The sequence below is a fragment of the Silurus meridionalis genome, chromosome 15 (assembly GCF_014805685.1).
Source record: "Silurus meridionalis isolate SWU-2019-XX chromosome 15, ASM1480568v1, whole genome shotgun sequence".
Taxonomy (NCBI): Eukaryota; Metazoa; Chordata; class Actinopteri; order Siluriformes; family Siluridae; genus Silurus; species Silurus meridionalis.
Window position 1 is genome coordinate 18,348,606 of NC_060898.1, and position 23,282 is coordinate 18,371,887.

General features: G+C 39.2%; 1 protein-coding gene across 7 annotated transcripts in view; it reads left to right on the plus strand.

The window, feature by feature from the left end:
- nrg2a (neuregulin 2a) overlaps positions 1-23,282 on the plus strand; it is a 95,877-nt gene that overhangs the window by 44,676 nt on the left and 27,919 nt on the right. For 6 of the 7 annotated variants that reach the window (XM_046867568.1, XM_046867572.1, XM_046867570.1 and 3 more), the window contains exons 2-3: positions 8,965-9,127; positions 9,555-9,673. In XM_046867568.1, coding sequence (XP_046723524.1) covers positions 8,965-9,127; positions 9,555-9,673 — 282 coding nt within the window. Of the gene's footprint in view, positions 1-849; positions 1,148-8,964; positions 9,128-9,554; positions 9,674-23,282 lie in introns of those variants that run through there. The other variant, XM_046867574.1, reaches the window with a different exon arrangement.

Consider the following 23,282-nt stretch of genomic DNA (forward strand, 5'->3'; position numbering starts at 1 on the left):
GCATTTCCTAAAATGCTATCTTTCTCATTCTTTTATACCAGGTTGACTTGTCTGTATTTTAGGCAAATACTGGCCTTGACAGTGTATGTGCAGGGTAACAGTAAGCTCTGTGCATGTGTATGATTTTGCTCCAAAGTCTGCTCACAACACTACTAGCAGGGACACGCTGGGACTCGTTTACAGTAAAGGGTGGGAGATGAACACAAAGCGAAGTGTGGGGGAAGGAGGAAGGGGAAATCAAGTGAACAAGCATGAGAAGAAGAGGTCAAAGAATGGGATGTGGCCCTGACCCATCACAGAGGCTTTTTATTTTGTCACAGCTAATCAGAAGATCTAAATAGACCTTCTTTATGCTTATTCTGACTTTTTCTGCACCATCATAAAGTACATTTCCTTGAGGAGATTTTTTTTATATTGGTTTGGTCAGGAGTTTGCAAGAGGTTCTAATTTCTTTTAAATAGGAATGCTTTAGGTATCTGAACATAGGACAGAATCATACCTTGAACACTGAGGGCACCAGAAATGTGACTTCTGACCTCTGACCTGAGATCAGGGGGAAGGCCCAGAAGGGCAGGTAAGCAGCACTGAGCTGAGCCCCTATGGGTTCTTTGGCTTATGAGCACCAGCCTCAGGACTCATCATGCTTACGTGAAGCTTTCAGTCAGGGAACAGTTAATTGTCTGACAGCAATGGGAAATACCTCCCATTGCTCCCTCCTTCTCCTTCTATCCCTCCCCTTCTCCTTCTCTTCTCTTTACTCAGCCCCCTCTCTCTCTCTCTCTCTCTCTCTCTCTCTCTCTCTCTCTCTCTCTCTCTCTCTCTCTCTCTCTCTTACTGCCTTCTCTTTCCTGTATTCTCTCTCTGTCACAAGTAGGTGTTTCCCTGCCTGATGGGACCGAGTGTATATAGGGCACGAGTGCTCAGACAAGTTCAGAGTCTTAAGCACGCCTGCCACACGCTTCCCCTTAGGACTATCTCTGGGTCTCACTGCTGCCCAATTCTGTCCCTGTCCCCAAGTGGATTTACACTTTTTTACGAATCATGTCAGAGGGAAGAAGGGAAGAAGGCGAAGAAGTAAAGAAGGAGAGGAATGGAAGGAGAAGAGGTAAAAAGGAGCGCAAGGAAAAAAACGGTGATCTTGTTCAAGGTAAAGAAAGGTGTGAGTGTGTGTGTGTGTGTGTGTGTGTGTGTGTGTGTGTGTGTATGTATTCATGTTTGTGCGTGTGCTGCCAACAAGGGAGGGGTGTGTAAGACTCAAGGGGAAGAAATCTCACACCTCATCTTGTCAAAGCTTGCTGCTTGCTTTTGTCACACCGCAGGACTTCCTAAGCGGCAACGTGTAGCGGCACATCTGGCCTCTTTGGCCTGTGTTTGTAACTGTGCACAAGTGTGCGTTTGCCGTGCGAGCCTCAGTCTGAACGCTCCCTCTTCAAGCGGCTTTGCCAAGTTGCTTTTATGACTTTTACAGTTGATTCCTGTGTTTGGTGTCTTAATTAGTACTTGTGTTGCTGAGCCTGTGAGAATTTCTTCTTTGTCACTTGCCAAGAGCTAATACTGGTTCATCTATCTGAAGGAGGATGCGGTGCTGGGCATCTGCAGCCCTTGCAGCAGTTCAGCTGTAAACTGTAAACCTACTTTTACATTGTCACTGTGATTAGTGTTTGAATGGATGCTTTTCTCTGAGAAGCTCTTTAACAGCTAATGGAGTGCAACATGCTTGTGCAGTCGCTCTCAACGGCTGTCTAGGGTTCTGCAAGCCTCGGCTTGTCACTGCAGTCTGACCTCGGGGTCATGCAGGAAAAGAAATTCTCGGCCATAATTTCTTCAGAACTCTCACATACTCTGTGACACACACTAGAGGCTCTTCTGTGTTAGATGACATTTTTGGGCCAGTTGCTACGTGGTTAGAGATCAAGTTTTATTTTGATAAAAAAATAAATAAATTTTAATCATCAAATTGCATTATTTTGATTTGAAAAAATTTAAATCATGAAATTGCCATAATCTATTAACACACCCTCTAGGACTTTTCTGCGATTAGTCAAATTAGTTGCACAACAACATTTAGTTTGAGAGACATCATGTACATTAAATCCTTTTGTAATATCAGTATTACAAATACCTGTATTGCAATAACAATTAACCAAAAAATAATCTATTGTGTAACCCCATACTTGTGTACAACTACTGAAGTGTAGAAACACAGGCCCCTCGAGAAAGCATCATTAGTCCTCTGAACACTTACTTTGATCCAAGATACCCGCATTAGCTAAGTGAATCGTAAAGGCATAGTATAGTATTGTCTCATGCCTGTCCCCCCTCTTCCCCCCACCACCCCCCATTCATTTCCGAGCTCATCTCCCCTTGTGGGAGGTTTTCTTTTTGCTCTGTAGCCCCGAGGCCCTGCTTCGCGTGACCTCCCTGATAAAGTGCTTTTATTATTCACCGCACTTTTCCTGTTATTTCCTTCTTATATGTTGTGCACTGTATTGTCTTTACACGCAACTGTAATCTAACACAGGGGTGTGCGAGGAGCCACATTTAGTAACTCGTGCAGCTTTCACGCCTGGATCCGTCTTCATGCAACGCTAATCTCCTCTGCTTTGTCTACTGGAAACAAAAGCAAAGTCAGGAAGAAAAGAATGGCTAGGAGACTCAGCGTTTTTTCCTTTGGAGGCTAAGGTTAACCCTGTCACATGTATTGCTTCTTAGCATCAAATTCTTTTATATCGCACTAAATTTAACTTGCTTGATGTCAAACTCAGAGAGTAGGAAATCTTGATGATTCACTCATCGGCCCATAAACCTAGAGAGAAAAAGGGAATGTTGGAGAAATTTGTGACAGCTATGGCTTAAATAAGATTTTGTATGTGTGATCAGGATCTGCTGCAGATTTGAAGGTTGTGATGTTTTTGGGATATCTGTTATGATCCTTCCTTCTTTCAAGCCCTGAGTCCTCATTCTAAATGGTTTGGATGCGTAGCTACGCTTCTGTTATTCATCATCCTTTGCATTTACAGCTTACCTGTGTAAGATTCCACTACCTGCCATTTCTTTGTTTTTTATATAAATGCTTATTCTAGTAAATGTCAAAGAATGGTCTGAATAGTAGATGGTCTGTAATTGTTAGTGGCCTGTAAAGGCCACTAAGCCAAGACTGTGAATTTGAGACGTCATAAAATGTCTTGATGTGAAACGCTTGCAATGGGCACAAGAAGAAAAGACTTTGATCATGATGAATTTGATTAGCAATTTGCCAATCTCATGTTCTTGGTTTGTTTTATTGGTTGTTTCTACTCTGATATTTGCATCATGGAAAGTATGTGGTACTTAATTTATAACATTCTTATAATATTCTGGTAATATTTCATTTATTGCGGCTTTTCCAGCATTGTGTTTTTGTCTTTGTTGAACCCATCTGGCCCTAATTTAGCAATGTGTGTAAGAACGTGCAAAGGACTCACAACTGGTTAGAGGTCTCCAAGGTACTGGAAAGCCTGAGGGCATTTATTGAATTTAACACTAATATATTTGAGTAATGCGGTGTGGGGTGATTTTCCCCTAACTTATAGCTTTGTAATGCCAACGTCAAAAGACGCAAGATGTTAAAGGCAACATGTTTTTGACGGTCTAAATCTATCATTGTTCTCAAACTTTACTAGTGGGTTTGTAGTAGAAGGTGATTGACATTGACGTGCGGTACGTGAAACAATCCAGGCTAGCCCACATCCCTAAACGAATCTGTGCTGCATGCCAAAACACACAGATCACTTTCATGTACTGTTCTACAGTACATCGGATATTAGTTTTTCCCCTGTATTTACTCTTTTGTGTAAGAAAAACAATGCAGCGAAATGAATGACTTTACCGATGAATGAGTACAACAGTGCCTTTAAAACATTCAACCTGAAGCCTGAGTAGAATCATGGTCCATAATCATTGAACATGATTCAAAGCTAAAGTAAAATTATGAAATCTTGTGTAAAACACGAACTAGAAAATATTAAATGCAGCGCTTTTCTCCCATTGTTTAATGTATGCTGACCAAGTGACACTGCCTATTATTGCTTTATGCATATGCACACTTTAGTTAAATGAACATATGCACTCTAAAAAGGAAACAGCATATTTTTAATGACTATTGTTCATAATGTACTAATATGTTCCCCACACCATATATGCATATAATACAAATCATTAAGATGATTTATACCTTTGAATCATTGACGATAATAAAGGGTTTTTAAAAGTGTTTAAGCAGACATGTCATTAGCGATTTGGTTCGCATTTTTAAAGAAGCACAGATCGACCCTGAGGACCGGCCACATGGCAAAATGGCAGAGCGTCATCATTCTCCAAACATTCACTGGTGACTATCAGTAGAAAAGATGTACCATTACATTCAGCAGATCTTTTAGCTTCCATCTATTGTTTTGCCTTGTTTGTGTGGAAAAAAATGGCTCTTCTGTGCTACCAAATCTAAAACACTAGAACAGTATTGTTCGGAGCATTCAATTGCTGTCAAAACCAATTTTTTTTTCTTTTCCCTCCGAACGACTTCCTTCGCTGTGCGCACTTGAGCAAAAATTGCATCAGCGCACATTCTCAGAATGCAACAGCAAGCTCGTTGTCGAAGAGTTCTTGCGAACAGCAGGAGAGTGCTGGCGAACAGCAGAAATTGGCAGCACTTAATGATGCATCTGAGCATGAAGTGCTGTAACACGGAGTGGCTTTGGAATTTTTCTCTTTTTCCCACCATTTTCCAAGGTGATTTAAAGAGTTTAGACTGAATCTTGGCACTGCCCCTGAGGCTATGCATTTCAGAGTCATTTTTAAATTATGGGCAGGGCCACAGAGAGATCATGTCATGTGTCTCATAAAGTGTGATGGTTGTGTAAAAGGGCTGGTGAAATATGTGACCTGTGAGCTGCTTCTGCCCGTTGATCTACAACACACACGCACACTGGTAGTGCACACATGCACCAGCGTCACGCCTCGGTACTGAAAGAGGAAACAGGCTCAGGAGTGAAAGCTATATAGAAATATTTCAGTCATAATTAGATGTTTTATCATTTCTTTTAATTAATATTTCTATTATTTGAAGAAGTTTTATTTAAAAACTCCCATGGGCAAATCAGGAACACGAGTTCTTTAAGCAGTAAATTGAACCGATTTCAGATTTTTTTTAACCCTTACTGCAGAACAATTGAAATCGAGCAAAAATATTAAAGTTAAATTAAGTCTTTATCTTTGGTTCTCCGGGTGAGTAATTTGTAAAGTGCCTACAAGGTTGTCAGTTTAAATCCCAGTGATGGACCTTTGTGCATGTCCTTTAACCCTCAACTGCTCAGGTGCATTCTGGGGTTGTACCTTTACATATGAACTAAATATGAAGTTTAGTTTAGAATAAAAACATCTGATAAATGACACATTTGCCAGTCAACTGTTTTTTACACGGGTTGTGTGTAGTATTAAACTATGCTAAACAACATTTTAAAGGTAGTGGCAAATAATCAAATATTTAATAATAAAATATAAAAATAAACACAGATTTTGGTTTTTACTGTTGATTACACATTAGTACATACACAACTTTTTTTATTTTTTTTGTTTTAGTAAGACATTTTCTCATGATTGGCTCAAAGACAAAAATTTCCAATGTAATAGTTTTGTCTGTAGTTTCCCTTCTAGAATTTGCATTGTATAGTCACCAAATTTGACAATTACCCTTTAAACTCTACAATAATACAAATTTGAATCCAACAAGTTTATAGCTCTTTTTTCCATCCAGGTAGACATGTTCGAAAAATTGCATTTGTGTATTAGTGCTACAGATGTGGAGGATGAAGAAGAATAGATCAAAAACACCAGTATATTCCTTTCAAGAACACTGCAGATTTATCTATGACAACTAAAGCCAGCCTCAGCTTTCATTGTGCACAAGCAAACTGCAAGCCTTTGTGCGTCTACTGGATTCTCGGAAGTGTTAACAATGTGAAAAAAAAAAAATTGAGCTGCTAGCTTGGCTTTTTACTTTTTTTTTTAAGAGAGGCGTAGGTTTTGTCACTTGAAAATGTCACTGGGAATCTGAGAAGGAAAAATATCACTGCTACATTTACAACACTGGCAGTAAAGAATCTGACACCATGTTGTACAATAGTATACCAGACTTTGTCTACCTCAGCAACATCCTTTAAATGACTAAAATAACCACTAATTGTATCCGTCCTATTTTATGTGATTGTGCTTGTGCTTCCTAGCCTATAACACGAGACACATTTTATATGTATTCAAGAGTTTCGAACGGTGGAGGATTTCACTTTTGAATAGCTAAAGGAAAAGTTTCTTCCCTTCAAATTAGCTAGCTAGCTAAGTCACAAAATAGCTTTAAATACAGTTAACAGATTTTGCTTTTTCTTTTCTTAATCTTATAATATTATACAGCAAAAGTGATATTAAACTTTTGTAGATCCAAACAACATATATCCAAAGGCAGAGGGGAAAGCTGGTTATTAGAAAGTAGCTGCATATGTTAATCGTAAAAAAAAGAAGAAATAAAATTCAGAAACACTTTACAATAACAGTACATAAATAAGCATGTATTAATAAACTTTCTTTCGGCTTCTCCCATTAGGGGTCGCCACAGCGGATCATCCGCATGTTTGATTTGGCACGTTTTTACACTGGATGCCCTTCCTAACGCAACCCTCCCCATTTATTTGGGCTTGGGACCAGCACTAAGAGTGGCTGGGGTTGGTTCCCTGACCAGGGATCGAACCCGGGCCGCAGCAGTGAGAGCGCCGCATCCTAACCACTAGACCACCAGGGAAAATAAGCATGTACTAATATGCAAACTAAATGTTACTTTATTATAAACTAATGATGAGTTAAGTCATATACTTTGTCAAGAAGTTAAAGAGCAGAGCTGCTGTGCTTATGTATACACTGTTCATTATGATATAAAGACAGGAGACTTGTACTGACACAATAAACCAGTCTGCAGAATAGCCACAGTACAGCAGGAGAGGGGCGCAGGCCACTGTAACCACTCGCGGTGGGTAGATTTGATTAGAAAGGTATGAATAATCAGATGAAAAGAGGTGTTTATTATTGTGCCTTTGTGCGTTCCATTAAGAGGATAATTCAGCACCATACATTGGTGTTTGTAATGTATTGAAAATAGTGCACTTTAAATTCACATTTAGCTTAGCCTATACTGTTAATTAATAGAATTAATAATTAATAAACATGGTTTTGTTGCCTTCAGTGTAACTCTACAATTTTCATAGTCATGAAAATAAAGAAAACTCTATGAATGAGCAGGTGTGTCCAAACTTTTGGTCTGTACTGTATATATAATATATATAAACTTTTGGTCTGTACTGTATATATAATATATATACAGTACAGACCAAAAGTTTGGACACACAAGGTGTGTCCAAACTTTTGGTCTGTACTGTAAATAAGCATGTACTAATATGTAAATTAAATTTTACTTTATTATGAACTAATGATGAGTTTAAGCATATACTAATAAAGAACTAACCTTAACTACACCATGAGTCACATGTACACAACTGCTACCTTAATTACATGTAAATCTATGAATTAACACATGTGGAATTATATACATAACAAAAAAGTGAACTGAAAATATGTCATATTGTAGGTTCTTCAAAGTAGGCATCAAGAGAATGCCAAGAGTGTGCAAAGCAGTAATCTAAGCAAAAGGTGGCTACTTTGAAGAACCTACAATATGACATATTTTCAGTTGTTTCACACTTTTTTGTTATGTATATAATTCCACGTGTTAATTAGTTTTGATGCCTTCAGTGTGACTCTACAATTTTCATAGTCATGAAAATAAAGAAAACTCTTTGAATGAGAAGGTGTGTCCAAACTTTTGGTCTGTACTGTATGTACTGTTATTGTAAAGATTTAACAAAAAATTCTCATTTTGACAATTTCACCCTGAAATCATGGCCACTTCATTGCTTCTTACCCCCTTAGGGAGTAATTAGCTTTCTCTGCTCTTAGCACTGTCAATACTGCTGGTCTTCATCTGCTTAACCTACTCTTTACCCGTCCTTCTACACAGTCACTCTTGACTTAACACGTCCCTATACGAATGTCCCATTCGAATGCAGGGCTGACTGATGAAACATCCTCGCCCTACTTTTGCGTCTTTCTGGCCGATCTTTGTGTCTGACCACTGCTTAGCCTCGTCTTTTTTCTAGCGTGCGTATGACTGTGGGTGTTATCTAAGCTCTAATGTTTGATGTTGGTTTGAGTTCTCCCAGCTGCCTCACTGTTTCTCTTTCATGTAATAGCTGCAGACATGTTGAAGGCCAAAATCTACTCCCTGTTTACAATTAATGCGAGAAGCATTAGTATAATCAATCAGGATTTTGTTCTCCCCTACACGCAGTGAGAACGCTGGGCAGTGTGCTTCTTATCACAGAGTCTTTTAAGTGTTCCATTACACTGTGGGTCTTTGCTAGCTTTAATCATCTAATTCATTTATTCAAGAAAAAATATCATAATATTTAACATGACATAATATTTTAACATTGATTGCTACTTTCTTGAAACAGAAATAATATCTAGAAAATTTGATACTGTTTTTCTCTGTGTTTGTGTACTATAGGTATGAATGTTCACATGCATGGGCTAAGTCTTCCATATGCCCAATATTCTGTATTTTTTACAGAATTAAATTTAATCAAAATCTTATAATTGGTACTAAGAAAAAAACCCTACAAAAACAAACAGCTGCATGCTGCCAGTGTGTCTGGTGAAACCCTCTGGTCAGATGACCAGAATTGTCTGACTTGCTTCAATTAAGGCACACAGACGTCTCCGTATTGCCATGTGTAATAAATGATCCATGAAACAGCATGTTAGCACTAACACGAAGCAAGCATGTGTCTCAATCTAACAGACTTGTTCTTATCCTTTTTCTAGGAGCTCCTACAATAAAGCCTTTGCGGAGCCCTGTGGTGGTAACGGAAGGTGCTCGCATAACAGTGAAGTGTGAGGCCTCGGGTAAACCGCCACTGTCCTATAAGTGGTACAAAGATGGCACTATTCTGAAAAAGAGCAAACAAGTCAGGATCAAAGACAGGAAGTAAGTGTGCAATTAGCAATCATGTGTGTATGTGATGTTTTTGATTCCAAAGGTTACACAAGAATCTTAGAGAATATACACCAATTGTTTTGGGGCACGGTACAAGAAAGCCCCTTTTATTGGTAAGGAAATATACAATGGATCAGATTACATGCAGAGCCCGGGTGCTGCCTTATAAAGTGATTCACATCATAACACATTATTGGTCATGTTTGCCGTTAAATTTACTGCAGACTGGATTGCAGCCATTTAAGAGTCATCCGTAATATAAAGCTTCACACTATAATCCTTTTGAATCTTTGCCTAACAGCACTGTTTGGAACGCTAATCTGCTGTTACTAGCTTTGAGACTGACGTCCATGTTGTTGGGTTCAGGCAATCCAGAGGCACAGTAAAGTTCAATGACTCTTGTATCTCTTTGTTGCAGGAAAAACTCCAAGGTCCAGATTTCTAGTGCTCGGCTGCAGGACTCTGGGAATTACATGTGTGTAGTGGAGAATGACAGTGGGAGTAGCAACAGCACAAGCACCGTTCACGTCCAAAGCAGTAAGTAACAAGCTAATTCATAACTTGCTTATAATTAAACGAGCCAATTCTGTCATTTTCTGTCAGTTGTTCAAGTGCTTTGGAGTTCCTAAGGGTGATTGTACTCCACGGCTCATACAAAAACATTGCTAATGGATTCCCAACCCTGCTGCTGATATCACCAGTTATGTGTTTTAATACTTTGTACTGACAGACTTCGCCTGTCACAATAGGAGTTTTAGGGATTTTAAATGTATTTTTTTCAGCTAAGTTTAAATGTACATTTTGAATGTAACTTTCTCCCAGGAGTTTTGCATTTACAAACGCCACATCACCAGAGCTTTGCTCAAATCATGGCCAGAAATGATATAATCATAACATGCCAACAAACTGGTCTTAAAGTACCATTCAGCTGACTGCTGAACAATCATTTAAAAGGCAAGGCATTGAACATTTGCATAGACACTAGGCACTTTGCATTCATTCTGCTATCATCAGGGTTCTGATTGAACCCACATATTTCAAAGACTTTCACATGGGGACAATATTTCCTTAAAAACAGGCTAAGCTAAAATCTTAGAAGTAACCTACAATCCAAAATGGCTATAAATTATCCACTTCTCACCTTCTGTCTATGGACTTAATTATGTGGTCAGTGTAGCCCTTGCTCTACTTCCTCTGCCTTCTACTGTTGAACACAAGGTGTGCAAACCCTGGAACATTGCCTGAAGCAGAATGCATTGATTGATTTATGGAGGTTTCCATGTGATTAGTAATAGAGTGCTCTGACTTTCCCTTTTTCGGTGGTTAGATGGATGAACGGGTGTCACCTTTTAAAAAGACATGTATAAACAGAAATTGTTTATTTTACAGACCTGGTTTTTGGTCAACAGTATACCACTTTTTACCTTTATTCTAGTGCAAGTTCTTTTTATATTCACTGGACTACATTATTCACCTGGGACTGCTTGTCATATTGGACATATTTACAAATGAATACTCTTTCTGGATTACTTTCCCGATTTTTTGGTGGTTAATTTTTTACTATACTTTTCTTCTGGATTATTTTTTCCTCTCGGCTTGTTGTTACCTCATCCTTCTGGACTAGATTTTCTTTGCTGGGTTTCATCGTAAATGCTCTGACTGGTGTGTCCTGACACTAACAGTTCTACCTGCCGGCTATGAGCCCTCTTCCTGTGAACCTGGCGCCATGTCGCTATGTGCTGGTGAGTAATTGTGTACTCTCTCATTAGTTACTCACTCTCCGTATTGCTAAGCCTTTCATCCTGCCCCTGATTTTGGTGGTTGAGCTACTGGTGTTGGCTAACACATTTGTACAGTGTAGGTTTGATGTCCTCATCTCCTAGTGAGCTTGCTGACTATTTGTTTTTTTGTGTGCTCTCATTTGTAGAGTGATCTCGTTTGTAGAGTGATCTTGTTTGTAGAGTGATCTCGTTTGTAGAGTGATCTTGTTTGTAGAGTGATCTCGTTTGTAGAGTGATCTCGTTTGTTTGTCTGTGATCTCACTGTAGGTCAAAAATCAATTGTAGCCACATTTTTCATCAAAAGCTATTAAACTATTCTCCTTTCTGACTTCACAGTTACAACCCCCAGTCTTGGTTTTGCCTACTAATGGCTGGTTTTAGTTGTTCTGTGATTCTCTTTGTCCTCGGTATACATCTTATTCTACCGAATGCTGCCGGAGTGTTTATTGCTTTGCTAGCAGTGCGACCCCTACAATCTGGTCAAGCAAGCGAGTCCAAAATCAATGGCTATAACCCAAGTTATTGATTTATCCACCCCTTTTGGAAGGTGAACGTTCATAGTCACATCAGAAATGATAAATCAGTGTAGGACAACATTTACATTGTTAAATTGCTATTTCATAACCTCCAATGCTTGTCAAGAGGACTAAAACTCTGAATTTTTTAACCTTACTCTTCTGAGCATTCATTGACCCACTTTGTATCCAGTTATTCAGTCTGAACACTGATCCAGAAAACTCTAATCATATGTTATGTCATACCTAAGCTGTCTTCTAAGTCCATTGGATCTGGTATCTTGAACCTGAAAGTCCTGAACTTCCTGTCATATAATTGTGGCAGCGCTTGAAGGAGTGACTAATCTACTTGTCTTCCTTGATCTATTGTCCTCAATATTTTTATTTTGCTAGACTATAATGAGTCATGACATTCTTCTGCTGTGTCTCTGAAATAGAGTCTATGGTTTGTTCATTCAGATCTATCTACATATGCTATTTGTACCTCAGTTATTAGTCCATTTTTGTATTCATCTTATGTGTTGCCACTTATGATGTATTATTATATTCTTTGGTTTATTGATGGTTTACAATTGGAGCAAGTGCAAGGCCCAAGTGCAACAGAAAGTCTTAGGGGTTCATTGTTTATTACTGCCAGAGGTGGGCAGTCAGATATGACGTTTTGTAGGTTGAGAAATTATATATTGATTAAAATTGGAGCATATAGGACGTGATGCATTTTCTGTGACCTTCTTACGTCAGTAATGGCTTTATCCTGGTCATTGTAATGGTCAAAATGTGTTTATATTTTTACAAAGAGTATCAATTGTGTTTGCACACACCGCATTAACTGTATGAGCAGATATAATAGAATTTAACTGAATTCATTTTGATTTGTATAGCACTTTTAACAATGGCTTTGTCTCAGTGCAGCTTTACACAGATAACGTGGAATTGATCAAAAGGGTCTGCAATACATTATTCTTTAGGAATCAGGAAGGAAAAAATCTTAATAACAGTTTCTTTGAAATGCTCTAAAGCCTGGTTTCTGTGGAAAGCAGGTGATTCAATATCAATATTCTCAGAATGGGTTATTTGATAAAGAGTGAGCTGACAGATCTCCCTTTTCTCCCAAACGACATTTTTTTTAGCTTATTTTCTTTGCCATTGTTATTTTATAACGTAAAGTGGTCTTCATTGTGGTAAAGATGTTACATTAATTAAAACGATAATTTATTGGGACCCACAAGGTTTCCTCTGTTGCTTTTCACTGCCTTTTTGCGCAGGAGCTGTTTGAACAAGACAGAGCTTATTCCGTTTGAAAAACAGCTTAGCTGCCACATTGATTTTGATGGAATCGTCCATTGGGCACACCCACTGACAAATTATTTCCTCAGGGGTGTATTAGTCTTGTATTAGTTTTTTTATTAAGCTTTTGCCAAGTTATGAGACCTGGTTCCTCTGGGGCTGCCAATGACATCTGACACATATTGTGCATGCTTTTCTTTTGGAGACAGGTTCAAAGAGACATGTTGTCATATTTTTTGCTATCTATGAATTGTGAATTATGAATGTGTTTGCTATAAGGTGAATTTTTTTGCAGATAATTAAATGGCAACCAAATTCAGTTTTTAAAACAGTTTTCATAGTAAGTGCAATGCTCGAGCAGTTTTAGCAAAACTACCCAGTTGTTATCTTTAAACAAAGAATTGTGATATGATAAAAATTATTCTATACTGAGAATTACACTACTTTTCTACATACTCTGTTCAATTTATTTTGATCTTACCACAAAAAAGAGGTCATACCCTGATTAAGCAGTCTTTTTCCCACCATGTAGAAGGATAGTATAATAATTGAGGTGTCAAAAAAACATATACAGCTGTTGCCTTCTCTTCCCACCTCTGTAACCATTCATTGCTCCATGTTGCCATCTCTGGTATGGCATGTGCAATTTCCACATGAATGTAAAACCTGCTCAAGGCCACACTTTATGCACACTTGCATTGATAGAAAGCATATTATCAGGATATTAGTGGCCAATTCAAAGCTGAAAATCATGATACATTAGGAATCACTAAGGTGATACTTCACTTAAAGCTGTACCTCTGTCATGGTTGCAAATGTTAAGAAATGTCACTCCAGGCAATTTCAAATGTATAGGTTTAAATATTGATACCTATTTCAAAAAACTCAAAATGTTTGCTTGATTCATATTAAGAAACTATGGAAAAGAGTTAGGACTGATTGAGTAGTAAAGTTGTTTTCAGATTCAAATTTATATTTCAAATGTACATGATGGGTTGATTTTGTATAACAAAGCACATGTGGTGTTTATTATGTTATTATGTCTTATAGCAGAAGACTGGATGGCTGCCCTTGCATTGAGACTTTATAGGCTGGGGAGGGTTGAAGGCCATGCTTCTTAACATAACATTCTGTAGGCAGAAATTCCAAATTCAATTCCAAAAGAAATTCCTCAAGTTGTGTATGTGTTTATATACGGGCTGTCAAAATTAACACGTTAATAACGAGTTACGCAAATTCTTTTTAACGGCACAAATTTAAGTAACGCATACTTAATGCAGCGTGCATTTCTATTTTTAATAAAAAATATTATTAAATAAATATGAAAGGGGCAAAATTAAAACCTTTAACTCAACACACATTTATTCATGATGTCCTTTCTTTACTCAGATTTTTTTTTTTTATTAACTCCACCAAAAATTATTTTTTATCACTAAACATTTGTTTTATTGAGTCAAATCAAGCACCAAAATCTGCCATGAAGCACACATTAAATTAAACAATTAAATGATTTATGTAATTTAAAACACCATCAAACATAAAACATTTACAAGAATATTTTCTCTTCATGCTTTTTGTTGTTTGGTTTTACTAATAATTAATATGCATTTGCATAAACTTTTATTTATCCATGCCCATGTTGATTAGAGTAAATTTAGAGTAGTTGATTAAAAACGTGAACAGTATTAATTTAAGGTACATTTAGAACAAATAAAAATGTGAGAATAATTTGCTATTAATTAATATTTGAATTGATTGACAGCCCTGTTATATATATATACATATACATGTACATATGAGTGTTTGTGTGTGTTCATGTTATTTATATAAGGCTTCTCTCACATTTGTAAGTGCATAGTTGGCTGCCTTTCCACAGTGAGGTTATCCCAGGCATCTTTAATATACTGTATAAGGCTGATTAAATTGATGGTGTGTAAGCAGTACCATTCCAGTTTCTCTTAAAAGTCACATGCAGAGCAGGGGTGCTGCAGCATTCACTGCATGCATGTGCGTGCGAGCAAAGCAGGCATATATATCTGTGTAGGTGTGCTTAAGTAATTTGAAACAAGCCCAGGATTTCTAGAATGGTTGTGGTATGTAGTTGAAGGAGCGGGATGCCTCCAGGCTGGGATACACCCACATCAGCCTTTTCAACATATAGCAACCTTACTAAGAAACACAGAGCGAGAGCAAGAGATTCAATACAGAGGCAGCCAAGCGAACCCCAGCCTTAGGTGGCATTAGATTAATATAACAGTCCAGAAAATACCTTGAACTTGACAATGTTTCATAAAATTGATAAAATGTTTTTCCCAGCCTGGTTGAGCATGACGGGGGGCCCTGAAGATGAAGAAAACTCTTAACATTTTCATCACTATACTGATCTGCCACACAGCGGGGTGCTTTCGTTAGGAGGGGGGACCTTAATTTATTCGGCACGCTGACTCGGTTGATTTCCATCCTAAGGTCATCAGTGAAATGGCTACTGCTGTGAAAGGCTGCAGTGCTGTGAGGCTGATGCAGCAGCATGGAGCCGCAGTGCTATCTGTGTATGTATGCACGCTTGCCCAATGTGGGGTGGAGAAGAGAGTAGGGGTAGGCGAAACAACAAAGAATGAGAGGGAAATACAGAGGATGAGACCCAGCTGCTTTGCAGAGTAACTTGCCTTCAACTCATTTTGTGATGCAATCTTTGAGACTTGGCTTGTGCCAGTCATAAAACCTAGAGACTCCTTGTTGGATTTTTAGGTATGTATTGTAGGTGCATGAATGCATCATCCAGCTGTAAATAAAGTTCTATTTGATGAAATACTAATTTGATTTTTACAGAATATGTAAATAGCTACTTGTAAAGTAACTGCCCATGTGGTAGCAGGTCGTCTCGATGTAGTAAAGAAGAGGGTAGGTTTCATAAATGCAATTGCTGCAAAGACTCAGGTTTAAAATTATATTAAATGAAATAGTACAAAGTGGATATCGGTAAATATTTACATTGTGGGGGTAGTAGGCTGATTAATGCCAGCATGAGTGTGTCTTTACAGTCATTTATTAAACAGGTGTGTTTGAGCCATTTCATTCGAATTATTGAACGTCTCTCCACAACCCCAGAAGCTTGTCGATGTATTACTTACTCGACTGGTATAAGTATGCACTCAGTGTATACTGGATGTATTTGTGCAGTCTGAAGGCATGTTCATTCTTGTGTCACACCCTTTGCTCATAGAGGTTTCCACAGAAGGGGCCTCATCTTGTGGATCGTGGGTCACCCCGACTGATTCAGGATTGTACATGCACACACAGACACACACTTATACAAAGCACTGTTTTTTCCAAAGATTAAGTTAATTGAACCCATTAATAACAAAGGTCAATGCTAAACGTGTGAACGTCTGAAAAAAGGTTAGCTAAAGCTATCCAGGGAACAAAAGACAGAGCGAGATCTTGGGGCTACGGTTAATGAAGACAAGCAGACGCCATCATCTTGCTTCAGCCACAGGCAGTCTGGCATGGCTTCCTCTGAATACCAGTAGGTTTAGAGGAATTATGACCCAGTATCGCAACCATTTGCTGCATGGTGGTCCTGCACGTGTGCATGTGTGTGTTGAGGTGATCTCAAGAAGTGTTCGGGGCATAGGTCACTAAAAAAGGTGAAACCTAACAAAGAGTGAGGTCTCGGGGGAATGTGGATGCCAAAAGAGAGCAAACATTTGTCATTCAATAGCCTGTAAAAAAAAATGTTTGTAAGTATGCCCTCCTACTTAGCTTGAGCCTCAACAGTGCATGTTTAATAAATTAAGTATATTTAATGAGATATAGATTAAACTTAAAGATATTTTTACATTCAAGAAGTAAAAGCATCCTCTATGAACCTTTTGTTACTGACCCTGATCAAACTTGGTCTTTAGTGCTATTATATTTTAGGGCATGCAACCATGAGGTTTTAAAAAAAGTCTGATAAATGACACCTGTTTTACACAAGATGCTGCCGTAAAGAAGAGATGAGCATGTACGTTAGAATCCCAAAAAATAACGAGCAGCAAAGGTGTTTGGTTGTTGTTTTTGTACTGGAGCTATGCTTAACGCTGGGACGTTCCTGGCCTTGAAGCAAACCCCGTGCCTAAATTAGACCAGATGCCTCAAACCAGGTTGGGTGGCTTATGTGAGATTGACACGGCTACCAATGAAAATTCATAAAACCATGTGTCAAAGCTAAAAATAGATGTAGCATCTGTCCGGAACTAGTTTTATATAATCAGGTTTGTATGTTAATGCATAACTTTGAGTATGACATGGTGCAGCAGGGATTTATTCTTTAATGCTATAGAACAGTCTATTCAGTGTCATGATTTCTTATTCATACTGCATAAGGTTAAGCTGGAATTTCCCTTACTGCTGCAAGCTGGACTTTCTGCATAATGTTAAGCTGGAGATTCCCTTACTGTCTTGGTGTTCTCGTACCACTAAAGGAGAAACCTCAAACATCCAGGGGAATAATGTATAGATTGCTGCATCGTAGTGCATCATTTAGATAACGCTTAGTGTCAGGGGAATGGCATTATGTACATTTGACGTACTTTTAATCTTGCCGTAGGATGGGTCATGTGTAGTTAATAGAGAGCAGCAAGCACATGGCTGCCTCTGCTGCACAGTACTTATTGGAAATTCGTTTTGGTCAAAAGTCTTGTCCCTAGGGGGCGCTGTTCCACTCTGAGAGAGAGAGCGAGAGAGAGAGTAAGAGCGTGACATGAGAGGAATGTGTTGATGGAAAATGCAGCTGGGCGGCTGATTGTTCCAACCTCATCAGTCATGCTGGGGCCCACCAGCAGCTCTCTTTCTCGCTCTCTCTCTCTCTCTCTCTCTCTCTCTCTCTCTCTCTCTCTCTCTCTCTTTCTCTCCTACTCTCACTCGCTATATCACTTACTCTCACTCTTTCCCTCACCTACACTTGTACCGACACTTGCACTACTCTGAAGCAGCTTACAAATGCTTCTCTGCACACAACACCTGGCGGTCTGATGAAAGGTAATCCATTTCTGCCTAAATTCTCAAGCCCAATCCATTACTTGGCTTTAATGCAGGTTTTAACCTTAGGATCACAAAACAAATGGCAAACATTTTGGCTACTTGCCCCATGCCAGTCATATTTTTTGTTTTTCCAAGTCTTTTTCTCAGGCCCTTGTCCTTCATCTTGCACAACAATTACACCTTATTTCTGTCGAAATGTCTTCAACGCCCCCATGTTCTCTCATGATTTCTCTCCTCTCTTCTCATCTTTCCTTTTCCTCCTTTTCACCCATATATCATGTCCTTTGATAGCATAAACAAGAAAGGTTTTTTTGGCCATTGGCTGTGCCTAGGAGGCATGAAGTAAGGCCCTAAAGCAGTGGTTATCCAAATGTGAAGAAAAAAGTTGCCTGGCAGAAAGCCAAGTTGTTTGACTGGGAAATTAACATGGGACTGAAAATTTGTATTCACTTTTTGTAGTGGTTAATTTGCTTTACAGTAAAAATGATATAACATTAACCTTTAATTTATGAACCTTGGAAGGGATACCTTGGTGGATTATGGTCTTTTACTGGGAGAAAATGTTCTGGTAAGTTCTGTGACTTCAGTTCTATTTCATTTGAAAATACAGACAATTAAAATTAATTTCGGAATTAAAAATTGATCTGAAAACAAGTACCCAGATATGCCATTCTACCCACCCCTTACAGACTCTCCCAGTTAAGATTGGCTTGGATGTAGAGAGGCACAAGAATGTGTGCATGTTGCAGTGTGTCAGCAAGTGTTTTGGATTATGGTCCCAGAGTTCCTACATACTTGGACTGCTGGGCGCTGTGAGGTTTATTTGGCCTTTAACCCAGGGGTCAGAGTCGTTAAGCTCATTGTCTGGAAGGGTAAGGTGCGCACCACTTTGCGTTTCTGAACATGTATGGAGTGCATTTATGTCTCATGCTGCTTTGCAAATGTCGCTCATGTTCCCCTCCCCCTATTTTCTCTTTTTCTTGTACTCTGTATTGAGTGGTGCATGCTGGTGCTGGTGTTCTTGCCCAGTCCAAATACTTTATTTGATTAAGGATTTGGTGGGGGTGAGCTCTGTTTCCCCAATCAGGCTGACTGCCATAGTAGCCGTGAAAAGCAGAGCAGCTGTAAAGGGGCTGTAGACTGGTGCCTTGGTTGATGGGTGGGGTCAGATTTGGCTTTCTCCAAGGCAGTCTGCTTACTCCAGCGCCCCAACGCCACAATTTCACGCCCATCACTGTTCCAGGGTGGCCGCCAGCTCAAACGAGTCCATCTGGGGGATAGAGCTCTGACACCAGAGGCATGCCATTACTCCACACCAGTGAGTCCATGTTGGTGGAGCAGTGCAGAGAACAACAGACCAGGACACAGCAACTGGACTTTTTTTGGATGGCTTACCTAACATGAAGCTACTTTTGTAAGATCCTTTGGACAAAAACACTGGCTGGCTGGCAAGCTGAAGGATTTGGAGGTCCCCAATGGACCCAGATGTGGCTTTATATCCTTTACCTGTTTTGCTGCTGTCACTTTGTGAGGGGCAAAGAGTGGCTGTTTTGCCTGGGATTGGGGCAAGCTCTGAGGCTGAGGCTCAAAGGAGTCTGGAGCTCCAGGGTTACCCTCTATCTCATACTACTCATCAGCACTGGCAAAAGTGTGGCTGCAGAAGACTATGCAAAGGGACACTTGTGTTTCTGATACCCACTGTGTTGCTTTTGTTGCTGGGTCTGGGAACCTACCTGCTTGTTCTGAATCATGTTCTGATCCCTAGTGGAAAGCTTGACTTGCCGGACCTCCTCAGAAGTGAGGAGAAAGATTTTAAAGTGGAGGTAGCAGTCACAAGAAACACAGTTCCTTCATGGATGCTTATCATGCCTACTGGCCCGACTGCTACTCCTCCCACCACATTCTCCATTCAAGAGAGCGGAGCTGTGTCTGTGCTGGCACCTAGAACAACCTTGTCCCTGGCATCCTCCAGCCCCACACCCAGCAGCACCCCACCCCCTCTGGGTAAGTGCCCAACTCCTCTGCTTGCTTTTACATTGGCCCTATTGTGCAATCACATGCAATAGCATTCTTTGATTTCTCTTTGCGACGTTTTCGAAATGATTGTGGGAGGACAAGACCGGGCAAATCAGCTATGCTGCAGGAAAAATAGCAACGGGAGAGAAAAATGAAAGCATGCTAATCAAAAGAGAAGAAGACAGGACGAGGTCCACCCAAAGTCCTTTTTGGGGGGATTACATGGTCCCTATTTTTCAATACTCTGATAACAGTGGTGGTTTATTGTCGAGGTTTATGGCTCCTGAAAGCGGCTTTTTAGACTATTAACAACGCTAATGTTTTGTTTACAACAAATTCTTCAGAAAGGTATTCGACCTTCTTCCGTTTGTCACATGATGTCTCCAGGCGTCATGTGCTTCCTTTGAACTCTGTCGTGGAGGATTGTATACGCAGTGTGAACATGTAAACAATGAGCAATGAGCTTCTGGGATGACATAAAGGTCAGAGGTCAATCTGTCACGAACATTTATTAATTTGTTTTTCTTTATCAGGTGTGTGAAACGTGTCCGAAACTGTTAAAGAATCAGTAGAAGAGAGTCACATTGAAGATGCATCATATGCCTGAAATTGGTTCGAAAGTGACGTAACCATGATTACCATTTAATTAAACATTGAAGATAATCTAAAATGTTTAAGCTTAACAATTGTCCTAGTAATTTCAATCAGAGAGTTGTTGAATTCTTTAAAAATCACTTCATACATCAATGACCCAATTCAAACATTCTTCTGGCAAGCTAGTCCATCTTAATGTACAGTGCTAGTTCTTTGTGTGTGTGTGTGTGTGTGTGTGTGTGTGTGTGTGTGTGTGTGTGTGAGAGAGAGAGAGAGAGAGAGAGAGAGAGATTCTCTCTCTGTTTTAGCAATTGGAGCTTTAAAGATTAAAGAGACTTTGTGTATGATTCAAAGTGAGTTTGTGTTCCTAGTACTGTTAATGCACCTTTTATTTGGAATTAACTGCAAAATTTTGCTCCCCCCCCTAACAAGTGTTAAAGCATTACAGTGTTTTTGGAGATGCATTTGAAAAATCTGTTTTACATGCTGTTGCGTAGTTTTATGTGACAGGGCCTCCCCCCTTGGGAAAAAAGTCTTGGCTCCAAGTTGTTATCTTGCCTGTATAAACAATTATTTTAAATTACCGATATTGATTAGAACCATGTGTCATCTCTAGATATTTTATTTGAGGAGTGTGGTCTGCAAACAATTTGTGTAAAAGGGAAAAATTGCAGCGTGTCTTATGTGGCGTACTTACACCATTCTGGGGGATGTTGCTCTTGTGTTTGCGTTTTGGATTCCCTTTAAACTTGTAGAACTGTAACAACCAGAGGTAACGGCAAGATACTGAAAACAGAGTGAAAGGCTGCTGCTATCACAGATCATCTGTTTTTCTCCAATGAACTTGTAATCCTTGGATTCAGAAAAGAGGCTTCTATTCATCAATCTTAGTAAATTATTTGTTAGGATTGTGTGAGTTATTGTCTTATTTGAACACATAAAAGACAGTAGTCAAACCATAGATCTTCTACAGATAATGAGACAAATGTGGTTTTTACATCACTGTGGAATGTACAATCTTTACAACTTAAATGTATACTCATCTCTTAGACACCATCGAATGCTTTCATAACAGTATATTTCACATATCTATGATGTTGAAATGATGTTTCATGATTTAGTAAACACTTTGTTTTGTTTATCTATTTCAACGAATACAGTCATTTTACTCTTGAAAAGCAAACAACCCAAGCCTATTCATCGCCATATACACTCATCCATGTGGACTGCAGCAGCCTGGTGTCTAATCAGATGGAGCCCTTTGGTCTATGAAAACAATTGCTCCAAGACTGATCTCATGAATTAGATTAGCTTTCCTCTGTGGTAGGCCACATGTGTTGGTTTAGGGATCATGGTGTAGTGGTGTATGTTGCAGGATATGTCATGGAGAAGACCTCTCTGAGGGATTTGGGAAGCCCTTTAGAAGATTGGGATGTTTTGGATAATGAAAACCACACTAAATCTGGAAGAATGCATAAAGACTGCATAACTGACCTTTTTTGGTTCGGTGATTAGATGTCGGTGTTTTAACTGTAATACAAGAACCCCCCAGAAATTTCAAGACTTACTGGGAGAAAAGCTACTGGTACAATTTCTTGACTGGCAAACCTTGTTTAACACATTATTTTTTCATGCTAAACATATGTAAATACCAATTGAATTGAAATTGAATTGAAGACTGCAATTTTGGTGAAGACCTCTAATGAGCATGTGCATGGTGCACATGTCTCCAAAAGAAGAAATAAAACATTCTGAGCATTAGGGGCCTCTCTTTTCAATTTTACGACTTTCCTAGAACCCTTTGGCGAGCATGGAAGGATAGACATGTTTATGAAGCTTTCCAGATGGTCTAGTTTTGTCTCCCCACCCTACATCCAGATTCCTCTTCTAGTTCCTGGGCCATTGAGGAATTTTGAAACTCAGGAGCTAAAAGGGTGATGGTGGCAGGAAACCTGTTTAGGGGCCCAAGAACCCTTAACAGATTGTGGACTATCTCTCTGAGGGAAACTGTTAAGGTTCTGTGTAGTGTTTCCCATTCAGAAAGCGTTTCAAGTGAAACCAATTTAAGAAATGATCAACTGTTAACTACTAGTGTGAGTCAATCTTTATACTATTAGGCAAACTCAACCATGCTTGTGTAAGAGGTAATCCTAATAAAATTAAATGTAACCTATCTAGTGAATTAAGGGATAGAATTTTTTGAGCTCTAAATGGTAAGAAGCAAATTATTAAGGGTGGCAGGTTGAGAGTGACCTTGCTGGAGTGGAATGTACTGCTGCTGTGAATCGTGGTAATACAGCAAAGCTGAAAGTACAACAAGGAAGAAACTGCAGGAGAGCAAATCAGTGAATTCTGTCAGTTATAAGTCCAGGAGAGCTGACTATGCTTCAGGCCGAAGCACTTAGAAAGCAGACTCGACTCTCAGCTTAAAGAAATGCTGATTAGCGACAACAAATGACATTTTCACACCCTTCATCATCCGTATTAAGACAGGAACTAACACACGGAACGTCATGCAGCTAGTAAGTATTCATATAGAGCACAGTGGAAGGATCTAGTTAATTTGTTTTTAAAATTCCAGCACTGATTGGATGGATTTCCCCAGTTCATTAACATTGTACAGTGAGTTTTACCTGCCTGTATTGGCGTGTCCTCGCAACCTCCAGTCAGTCACACTCTAGTTTTTCCTGTGGCACATGCTGTCTCAGCGGGTATTTACAGCATGCTCCCAGACATCCAACAGCAAGATGATGAAAATACCAGATACATTGAGGAATACTGTAGTTATGTAATTGACATAGCTCCATAAATGAAAAAAGGGGAAATTTGTCCACAGGGTCCTCAGGTATGAGCATGTCAAACAACACTATAATTAAGCATTAAAAGCCTGGCTTTGTAAAGAAAATAATGCATGCTCTATTGTTTAGT